Source organism: Coffea eugenioides, chromosome 2 (assembly GCF_003713205.1).
Source record: "Coffea eugenioides isolate CCC68of chromosome 2, Ceug_1.0, whole genome shotgun sequence".
In the NCBI taxonomy this organism is placed as follows: domain Eukaryota; kingdom Viridiplantae; phylum Streptophyta; class Magnoliopsida; order Gentianales; family Rubiaceae; genus Coffea; species Coffea eugenioides.
The window spans coordinates 5,687,330-5,698,061 of NC_040036.1; the positions used below are offsets into that span (position 1 = coordinate 5,687,330).

The 10,732-nt window shown below is 38.4% G+C and overlaps 2 protein-coding genes across 3 annotated transcripts; both read right to left on the reverse strand.

Moving 5' to 3' along the window:
• Positions 1 to 91: 91 nt before the first annotated feature.
• On the reverse strand, positions 92 to 2,633 carry LOC113764200 (high mobility group B protein 3). The gene is made up of 7 exons (XM_027308290.1): positions 2,555 to 2,633; positions 2,278 to 2,433; positions 1,740 to 1,827; positions 1,534 to 1,620; positions 861 to 905; positions 536 to 654; positions 92 to 425 (listed from the first exon to the last, which is right to left on the reverse strand). The coding sequence occupies exons 1-7, from the start codon at positions 2,617 to 2,619 to the stop codon at positions 389 to 391; spliced, it is 597 nt and encodes a 198-aa protein (XP_027164091.1). The 5' UTR covers positions 2,620 to 2,633; the 3' UTR covers positions 92 to 388.
• A 1,761-nt stretch (positions 2,634 to 4,394) lies between these two features.
• LOC113761132 (WEB family protein At2g38370-like) lies at positions 4,395 to 7,406 on the reverse strand. Of its 2 annotated transcripts, none has more exons than XM_027303988.1 (2): positions 7,008 to 7,406; positions 4,395 to 6,079 (listed from the first exon to the last, which is right to left on the reverse strand). In XM_027303988.1, the coding sequence occupies exons 1-2, from the start codon at positions 7,173 to 7,175 to the stop codon at positions 4,655 to 4,657; spliced, it is 1,593 nt and encodes a 530-aa protein (XP_027159789.1). In that variant the 5' UTR covers positions 7,176 to 7,406; the 3' UTR covers positions 4,395 to 4,654. The 2 variants fall into 2 exon arrangements, with proteins under 2 accessions (XP_027159789.1, XP_027159788.1); XM_027303987.1 differs by having other exon boundaries at positions 4,395 to 6,082.
• Positions 7,407 to 10,732: the final 3,326 nt, after the last annotated feature.

A 10,732-nucleotide genomic window follows, 5' to 3' on the forward strand; every position in this document is an offset into this window, starting at 1 on the left:
AAAGAAATTGCGCATCAACGGAGGAAGACGTACTGTATATCCAAACATAATGACACGCAGCGTTCAAGTGGAAGACAAAACGCCCCAGTGATCAAATATATGTTCTCCCAATCCAAAGGCCAAAAGGGGCTCCACTCCTCATCTCCTCTTAGGACAATCATCAGATCACAAATATAAATAATCACGGTTGCCTTTTTACATCTTTTGGGCGTAGTAAAATTCCTAAATTTAGTATGTACAATAGCCAAAGTGACTTGCCTCGCTTTATGTAAGCAATGGCCCAATTTTCCAATGTCTGCCACTGCCCGAAGGTTGTTTTTTCTCATTCATTCAAGTCAAGACTCCAATCATCGTCAACAAAACCATGCAACCGATCCAAAAATGGAATTCAAGTCCTCAGCGGATTCGGGGACCACTTCTTTGCCCTGTTTCATCAGATGAACCAGTTAAAAAAGTGCCCATCTCTTGACTCTTGATGCTGCAGAAACAGAAGCACCTATAATATAATAGAGGCAAAAAAGAGTAGAAAGTATACCAATTTTTGCTGTCAAAGCTGTCGCTGATCTCAGACCAGAAAAGAAAGCTATCTGAATCGTGGGGATCATCACAGATATCGTATTCAAAACCATCAAAGTATCCATCTTCTGCATAGTTCTGTGACCAAATTAAACGGTAGGATTATTTGGAAACCACAGAAACACGAAGATGGGTAAAATCTTTTATCCCTTCCCATCTCCCTGAGGAGGACAAACAGGAAAGGTGTAATCTGGTTGAAGTACAGTCGGAAATCCGAGGATCCACCAAGGTTAATTATATTTCTGATAAAAAACAGGCACAAGGATTAGATGAAACAGACACACCTCGTCGTACTTCCCCACTTCTGCTGAGTCCGCTTCATCATCCACCTACAGATAAACAATACGAGGACCCCAAAATTAGATAAAGCTCTTATCTTGGAGTGAGGAGAGGCAAGGTATTTTCTTTTGATTTTAACATAAGAAGCTAAACCAGATATGACCACCATAATACAAGACGTGAAACGTAACCTCCTGTGTAAGATCCATTTTGATTTGACTTGCACATAATTTGGCGGAAATGCTAGGACCAATTACTGTCAATACATTTTTCAGTTTTCTAAGGAATTCCTGGAGTTAAAAGCAGCACCAACATACATAGGCTTACAAGCAACTTTAGTAGGAGTACAAGATTTTTGCTGACTGGTGCAAAAACATGTGTCAGGATATAAATATCACTTGTTTCTTGCTATTCATTCAGCGTCTTGTGAACTGCCACATTACTACATACGATACAACTGCTACACAGATGTTTATGAAAATCTAACAGAATCGAAAAGAATTGGCATATTAAGACCCAAAAAGAACTGGTCACCCTTGCTAACTGTATCGAGAAGTACTCACAAAAATCAGTAGTGGTTTTAGAGATCTCTTTTTTTTTGGTTGAACCGTGAATACATGTTTAAAGAATTAAATAATGCCCAAAAAAAAATCATAAACCAAGATTTGGTCACTTCACCCATGACATATCATTTTCCTCTTCGAGCAGAGCTTTTGTGTGAGCCGAGTTCACCTTTTCCGCTTTCACGAGATATGGTTGCCTCTCCTAAGAACACCAACAAATGAACAGACAGAGTAAATAGCAATAAGCAAAGAGAAGGCCGAAGCTTATTCCGCCTGTGATATTAAACCTCCTTCCATATTAGTGAAGCATACCGTATTTACCTGTTTAGACATTTTCTTCCACATCTCAAAGCCCTTGCTATCAATTGCAATCTCATTTTCCTCCTTGTGAATGTCCAACAATTCTTCCCTGAAAAATCAATCAATTTGTAAACTTATTTTGTCCTGTCTAATTCTACTCTTGCAGTCTTGCTTCATAGCTGAAAGGGGGGCGATGAATATAAATAGCTACCTACTCGGGTAAAAGCATCAACCAAGAATTAAAAAAAAAAAAGGAATATAATTGGCAGTTTGCATCTTTACGCAGACTATTGAATTGCACATGCTCCGTAACTGTCCGACACCCTTCCAATGACTAAAATTTAAGAATCCATAGTCTAGTGTTTTATTCTCGCTTTGCCTCCTAGAGAACAAAAATTACAAACTAGAGCTACTCAACAGGAAAAAGGGAAAAAGAGAAAAAGGGTTAAATTGCAATAAACAATAATAATGCAAGCATTCCCAAAAAAAAAAAAAAAAAAGGAAATGTGCTCAAGAATCAGACCCAATATATGAAGCAATGTAATGTGCAATGTAGTACATGAAAAAGCGGAATGCTGATCTGGGTTGATCTTCAATGTTCTGCGATTTAACATTTCCGCTCTGCCGCTGCCCTTTCAGTTTCTTCAGGCTATTATTTGACTCACACTCATGCATATCAGCCAAAGCAATTGCTACAGAACGACCACACCTTTCACTGCAATATACCTCAAAACCATACACTTTCACATAAAGATTTATGATTTCGATTTTTTTTTCGTTAAGAAAAAAAAAAAGAACAAAGTTAGAAGACAAAAGATACAGGAGGAGAAAAGGACCATTTCTGGAAAGCACTTCCATCAGGACCACGGCGAATTGGGTATGCATTGACCCTTTTTCTCATTCTTGGCTGGTACACCATCCCCGGACTCTGATTGCCCTCCTCTCCTTAAATAACCTTATACAACTTCTGGATATAAATGCCGGTTACTGCATCTAAAAAGCAGGTGAACAGTGTTGGCCAACCAGACTTGATGATGGGTTACACATTTGGGCTCATTTTTTGCGCGAGCGGGAAGCAATTGCGTAATTGAATCGCTGTTCTTTTTTCACTTTATAATAGTGATGAAAAGATTACCCTTTTCCCGCGGTGACTCAAAAGTTGGATTTTTTTTTTTTTAACAGACGATTGCTTAATAGACACGTGAAAGCCGTGAGGAAACACTCGTCAGCATAGCATTGGGCGGAGCAGAGAATAATCACGCCACGTGGCGCAGGAGGGACAAATTCTTCATCGCAGTTATGAAGCACAGCTCCGGCCGTCTCCATAAACTAAAGTAAAAGATTTCTTTCCGGGGCACAAAGGAAGCTGAAAGGGCAAGTGAGCAACGGAAAGCTGAGCTGATGTATCATGCACTAGGATCCGATTATATCATTACTTTTCTTTTGATCACTAAATTAACATACTAGAGAAGAATGATAAATATATATATTTTAGAATATTTGGGCATTTAGTATTTGAAATAATACAGTGGCCAAATATTTGATCATCATAACTGTGAGATACAGTGGCCAAAATGATAGGGCCATCAACGCCGCTGTAGTAGCCCACAGGCCATAAATGACAAGTGATTTGATAATTGGGCCTTGTGAGCCTATTTTGGAAAGGAGGGGATGGTCAAATTAAATCTTGGACTTTGACCGCGCACCGCTTTTGATTGCTTTCTGGGGATCATTAAATTGGGGGTTTGACTAATGGGTGCTTGAGGCACTCCTTAAGATAGAGACGTTAATCTTTTGGAAAGAGGGAAATTAACTTAGCAATGTGTTTAAATGTGTAAGTGTATAATAATTGTGAGTTGTATGTGTATTCATATGTTAATCATATACTGTATTAAGTAAAGTATTAACAACCATTAGAAAATAACTTCATTTAGTCAACTAATATTAATTAGTACTCTTAAAAAAGGTTTTTGGCACTCCATCTATGCTAAATTAATTAATCAATGAAACTACCTCCACTTCTTTCTTTTTCGTTCTCTCTCTTTTTTTGGGCACAAACATTTGGAGGTAATTGTGCGTTTTTTTGTTCTTTTCCTTTGAAATTTATGGCCAATTAAAGATTTGAATATGTTCTATATACCGTAAGATTGCTTTTTGTTAAGTTTGGTGATGATTGCTTGCAAGAATTATAGTTTGTACTACTATAATTGGAGGTTATCTTTATCATAGTTGGATACATCTCAGGCAGTGATTGATTTAGATTTTCAACGACATTATGAAGTCATAATGAATAAGAAAATGATTGATGTAGAAAACTATGTTGAGTTGATTGAAAAAAAAAAAGATGATTTTGATTTAGAGGAGCAACAAGCATGAGTTGGGAACATGATGAACAAGGAGGTAGATGAAATGCCATGAGTAACAATAGATGATACAGGGTATTTTCGAAGCTCAAGAACATAGACCAATGCTTGGAATGCCAGAAGCTTTTATTAGAGCACAAATGTCATTTGTCTAGATTTAAAGTGGTGATTAAAGAGGTTGGCATCCTTCCTATCTAGAAAGTCCCCCGCCAGAAGGCAGAACGACAGTGGCTCTCCAATTCTGAAATGCGCAGGAACACCAGCATCCCCATACATATCATAAGCTGATATGAGCAGTTTACTAGCTTAACACTGATAGAATTGAAAAGTACCATGAATTCACAGATAATCAGCAGTATACATCCGAAATTGGCCTATATAAACCATTGCATTAAAACTTCTATACAGAAGATACACTCAACACCTTAGCAAATAACTTATAGGAGACAACCTCTCAAAATCCACACAAATTAAGCAAGCCTAACACGCAACAAATTATCTGGGAACTGAGAAAGGGGGCAAGTTATTAGCATGGGGAATAAAGCAATTCCTCTATAAACCAAGATATAATCATTAGACCTGTGCTTTTTTCTTGCTGTGCCTGGGAATACTTACATGAATAAATCCAAATTTCTTCCTCTGAGTATAGAATTGCTTGTCCAGAGTCCCATCCTTCATAGATTTTGTAGGGTGCAACAGAAGTCCGCTTTGTTCACGAAGCATTTGGCTCAAAGACACCTCTTGCCTTTCAGCGTGGCTGTCAACATGATTTCCCACTACAATATCATCTTGCAGAATCAACTTCCTGCTTAGTATATCGCCAATGGAAATGGTAGACCTATAAACTTTGTCTTTAACAACATTTGGTTCATTTTCATTCACTGCCTCAGACCCTCTCTGGGCAGAAGCTGGACGGGAGTTTCTAAACCTGAATTTTGCAGAATTATGCCCCGAGTATCCCATTTGATCCACTTCGGTAGCACCCTTACCACCGTCGTCGTCAAATCCCAACCTTTTCCTATCACAACCGTCTTCACTGCCCAAAGCCTCTTCAAGGGATTTTTTACAGCGTCTAGTTTCTTGTTTTGTTGTTTCTAGCTTCTTCAAGATGGTTACTTCTGATTGATTTGCGCAATCAGTCTGGCGCAAGGTATTCATATCTACAAACTTGGTCTTACACAGCTCTTCAGCTTGTTGGGCCTTGTGAGTAAGGGAGTTGTACTCCTCAATGGACAGAGTTATTCCACCAGGCTTATGCAAGAATATATCTGGTGAATTGTTGCCATCTAATAGAGCACTCCTTTCGGCAAGAGCAATAGCCTCCACAGCCTTAGCTGCTTCTTCCATTTTTCTGGCAGCTGTTAACCTCATTTCAGCCATCTTGATGCTGGTCTTTGTTCGTTCAATTTCGGACATTGCCTTCATAACCTCATATCTGGAAGCCTCTGTCATTTTCTTGAATTGCTCAGCCTCAAAATTTACTTCTTTGACATCCCTCAAGATGTCTATTGAGGTTTCGGGGTTCTTGGGAGTTGGCAAATTTCGGTCTTCATCTGGCATTAGTCTGCATCTATCACAATCCTCCTGAGCTGATAGTAATTTAGAAGAATTTGGGATTTTCCTATCGCTGTTCTTTTCAAGCAAAACATTTTCTCCCTTCATTTTATTATTCAGAGTCTCAACAGAAGCTCGAATCACCGCAAGATTTGTGGTTGTTTTACAGAGGTTCATCTTAGCTTGGTTCAATTCCATTGAGATTAAACCAGGGGAGACAACAGGACACAAGTTTAATCTCCCAGCTGAATCCTGGCTTTCTGGACTTTCCATGAAAGCAGTCATTTCTTGAATTAAGTTCAACTTTAGGCCTTCAACAAATCTTTTTGTAGCTTCCACTTCCTTCAATACATTAAGCGTTTCCTGCTCTTTCATGATGAGGTCCCTCTCCAATAGTGCAGCTTGCTCCTCCACTTTATCAATGTCAAAGACCTCAGTGCCATGCTGCTAAATGTTCAAAAACAAGATAAAATACAAACAAAAAACAATCATTTGTCATACATAAAAAAGTAAAGATGTCAGAAACACTTTCAATTGTGGAAATGTGACTTAGTTATCAAGTAATTCTGGCAAGTCAGGGTGGAAAGTCTGTGTTTATGTCACAATTAAATCGACAAAATGTAATCCAGAGTCTTGAATTTATTTGCTTTTTGCAAGTTCCATAATGATCATGGGGCATATTATCGTGTTTATCTTAAGCCCACCACAGTTTCTTTAGTTGAAGACTGTTTAGTGTGTGACTTTCTAGAAACGAGTGTAGAATAGAGTCTGATGCTCCCTGGGAGCAGGAGGAGTGTTTAAATACGGAGTTGTTTCCAAAAAGAAAGAAAAAAAGAGCGTGAATAACAGAAGTGGGATCTTAGTGCAAAGAATTAGCTACTGCTACTAGTTGTGGAAGGAAGACAGGCATATTGCTGCAACAGGAAATAAAATATAAGCCCAAACAGAGAATTGTAAGGTGAAGGCATCCAACTGAAACCTAGGGACGAGTAGCAAAGTTAAGTAAATTGGCCTATGACTAGGTGAAATTCATCAGCTAAATCAGAAGTTAACAGTAGTGTTTCGTGCTCATTTGATGCAAACATCGTTCAATATTGAAGAAGATCATGTAAACTGTAACAGAGAGTTACAGAAAATTAATTCCTTCAATACCTCACCGAGTAAACAAAATGTAACTTCCGGTCCCCCTCCTAGTTATGAAAGAAGGAAACATTAAGATTTTTGACGGTGCTACCCATTGCAACAATCGACTGTACGAGATTCAGAATCACCAATGATATTCATTGCAGCAAAAATGAGTCCCAACGGTAGCACCATCTTCGAGTGGTAACTTGCGAAACCAAATAGAGCGGAAGTAGAAAATTTTACTTACATGGTGAGCAGCCAAACCAAGCAAGTGATGGGGCATCCAAGGACCACCCCCTCCAAAACGGTCTACAGCCTCCTTAACCGACTCAAAGGGCGGTGAAGTATCGATTTCAACTCTGGGATTGATCACCTTCTTGGTCTCTGTCATTGCAGATTCTGTGGCTTCCGCCATAACATCACCTGCCAAGTGCCCCCCCTGTATGTATGTATATTTCAGAGGTCAGCAGTCAGCAGTCAAGAAGTCTGTTTTTTTGTCAAGAAGTCTGTTGAGGCAGTAGAATTGGAGAATCCCACGAATTGACTGCCGGCAATTTATAAGTAGAAAGAAGGATGAATTGGTGACACTGTTGGTGTTAGTGACGGGGAAGGTGACGGGTAATAATGATGTTTTGGGAGTGTAAACGGGGACCAGGTAAAGATGGCAGTTTTTCTGGCTCACCACTGCACCACAACTCCCTTGATGAGTGTGTGAGCGTACTGTCAAGCTGTGTGTGTGTGTGTGTGAGTGCAATGACGGGATGGCATGCACAGTTGATAGACACGGAAAGAAAAGGTAGAAAAATTAGAAGTTAATGTGAGTGGTCCAATAATTTACTAGTAGTAATTTAGTACAGTAACTAGTTACAAAAGAAGGAAAAAAAAAAAGGAAATTCTAAAGTTGAATGGAGAGTATTAAAGTAGTATAGTAAAATTAAAGTAGTATAGACGAGGAAGGGAAAAGTGAGAAAACAAGAAACAGACACAACAGAATATCTTTGTTTAGTACCAGTATCATCTTTTATTTCCCCTCCTTTATGGCGCAAAACATGGATTTTTTCCTGGAAAGAGTTCAGTCAAGAACATATCTTCTGAGATTGAGATGCATAGATAAACAATCTTTGAATCTTTTTTGATTCATCGATAATGCATGTAGCATTGATCTATACCCTATAAATCTGCAATCATATCAACTATTGAGTATTTCTTAAAGCTTATTTAAATCTCCAGACAAGAAATATAACCCTCCTAAATGGGGACTGGGGCGAGTTCGTTTTAACTGTCCATCCCTTTTTTTTTTCGCCCCTTGACTCTTCAGACTTTCGGTCTGTAAATAGCCAGGTTTTAATGTCAATTCAGAGCAGTTGGTTCCCAGTCATTTTCTTGAGCTTGTACTCCTCCTCACTCGTGCTACTCTCTCTCCTTTTTTTAAAAAAAATTTTTTGGTTGGGTTGGGTGCTCCTCAGCTCTTGCTTTTCATCCAACCTGAAGAAGGTTGGTAACTTGGCATGGTGAGGACGATCACGCTATAAAAGCCGGAGGACAGGATTAGGGGATGGTTCACACAATCGCACAAGGAAGATTTGACTAAAGAAAAAGAAAAGCAGCCCACAAAAGCAGGTCATGGAAGAATGGAACCCTTTACTTTGCCAAAAGCCATATTATTAATCAGGCACACAAATGAATGGAAAGGTCATTCACGGCGAAAACCTTTTGCGTGATTGCAGGAACCAAATTAAAAGTAGTGTTACCCCAAGCATAGGATAGGACGCCTTCCCCTTCCCCCTCCCCACTTCGCCTTTGAGTCACCAACTTGCCTTACCGTTGCCTGCCTACAACTCAGGATGTCGCATCTTTCACCTTATCTTCAATCATTACTTTCTTCTTACGACCAAAACCCCATTTAGCAAATCAGTAGAAAAGCCTCGGTGGGCTGGGGTGGGGTGGAGTTTAAACTTTATTTTTTATTAATGTGTCACTATATGTGATTTTTCTAATCCGATAATTGTTCAATTCTCATCAATTTCTCTAAATTTCATTGGACCTCTCTCCCCGCTGATGCAGATTAGAATAGAAGTAATAGGCTAATTGTTGCCGTCTGATTAAAAAAAAAAAACCAGTAAAAGATCTCCCCATAATTGCCACTTCGACTGCAAAGTATTGTAATAATTCTATGCAAGCTAAGGTCGTAAACCCATCATCCTATACACGTTTGGTGAGGTTTTGAAATAAAAATGCATTTGCAACCCCGTGATAATACTACTACAATAGTGGTGTAATAGGAAGTTTATACAAGTAGTATGATACAAAAGTGATCCTTATCATTATATGTATGGTACCACGAAAAGTTTCCAGCATAAAGCTTTTCCCTGGCGAGTGGTGACCTCTCTTTTCACCTATTCCCACGTAGAATCTTTTGGTGACTGATTGTGTGAAGCGTTGGATTTGTCAAGATTGACGCGAAAAGTTTTTAGTAGTTGCTTTCATAACTGATGTTGCTTAAGCATTTCCAACTCGACACCTTTATCGAATCTTTTTGAGCTTTGCATTTTTCGCCAAATATTTTAAAAAAAAATGTTGGAAGACAGAAGATTAGATTTCAATACTAGTCGTGATATTAATTAGTACTATTGTTTAAAGCTGATGAGCTATCCAATTTGTTTCCAGACCGGATTGGAGTGAGGCCAAAATGCATTGCCGATCGACTTTAACACAAGTCCATATATCGCTATTATTACCTCTTGACATCATTATATATTCAAAGAAAAAGAAAAAGATTCGTCATCATGTACGTAAAACAAGTGGATGTCATGTTGTAACTACTCCGAGATAAGTCCTAATATTTACCATTTCACTTTCTACGAGCAATTCATTTGCTCAATTAGTTGAAGAGTTTTGTTTACTCTATCCATTATACGTAAAACAAGTGGATGTCATGTTGTAACTACTGCGAGATAAGTCCTAATATTTACCATTTCACTTTCTACAAGCAATTCATTTGCTCAATTAGTTGAAGAGTTTTGTTTACTCTATCCATTATATTATATCTGTCCATTTCCCGTTCAATGCAAAACTACGTAATTCCATTACTAATTTAGAGGTGTTTGGTAAATGGGTTTCAAATTCAATTATATCCATAAATGATTTTTATTTATGCCCAATTGTACCCATAGTCTTCTAATTTGGAATTCCACGCCGCATGATTCAGATGAGATTAGGTAAGCATTTAAGGATGAGATCCTTGAGTTTGTCAGAGTTGCAGTTAAGTGTAGTCATGTTGATTCAAAAATTAGGCCGTCCATACTAAAATTGAATTTGAAACTCATTTACCAAACATCTCCTAAATATGTATTCAATGTTATGTGTCACGTCAGCAATATTAGTAAATGGAACTATATAGTTTTGCATTGGACATGAAAGTGGATAGATATAATGGACAGAGGATCCCATCTGGAGCTGCATTTCACGTTTTAAATACACGAAAATCATCAAGATTTTAAGAGAGTTAATGGGATGAATTATGCTGAACGGTACTGATGGTAGATGAAATAGGAAAAAACGATAATGCTGAAAGGAGGTCTCAATTTTCTGTCTCAAAGCAGATGATGGAGGAATATGGGTTCATCATAGTTTTGTTGAAGGATGCTGACACATGAACTACCATAATATAGGATTCATTCATATGATTCATCCAATTGCCCTCTTTCATGAGAATTGAGAAGCCAGACCCTCCCCTCCCGCAATGTCATTTTCCTAAAATTGAACATAATTATAACCCTATCCCCCATGCACCACAATAGCGTGTGAAATGAAATTATTCATTATCAATCCAGGGGGACCCGAACCATCGATTTCCTCTGCCCTGTGTAGCAAATTTTCATTTCTCTTCTCGGATCTTCCCTCTCTTCTTCAATTCTCTAGTGTGAGCTTGTAATTTGATGATTTTTCTTAGCCTACTTTTCAGGATGAGAT

Bases quoted from the DNA above. Each gene is read 5' to 3' on its own strand.
- LOC113764200 (XM_027308290.1), bottom strand. From the start codon at position 2,619: ATGAGAAAAAGGGTCAATGCATACCCAATTCGCCGTGGTCCTGATGGA. The intron at 1,828-2,277 runs GTACTACATTGC...TTGATTTTTCAG, and splicing joins TCAGCATTCCGCTTTTTCAT to GGAAGAATTGTTGGACATTC. The intron at 1,621-1,739 runs GTAAATACGGTA...TGGTGTTCTTAG, and splicing joins GGAAGAAAATGTCTAAACAG to GAGAGGCAACCATATCTCGT.
- LOC113761132 (XM_027303987.1), bottom strand. From the start codon at position 7,175: ATGGCGGAAGCCACAGAATCTGCAATGACAGAGACCAAGAAGGTGATC. The intron at 6,083-7,007 runs GTAAGTAAAATT...TTGAACATTTAG, and splicing joins TTGGTTTGGCTGCTCACCAT to CAGCATGGCACTGAGGTCTT.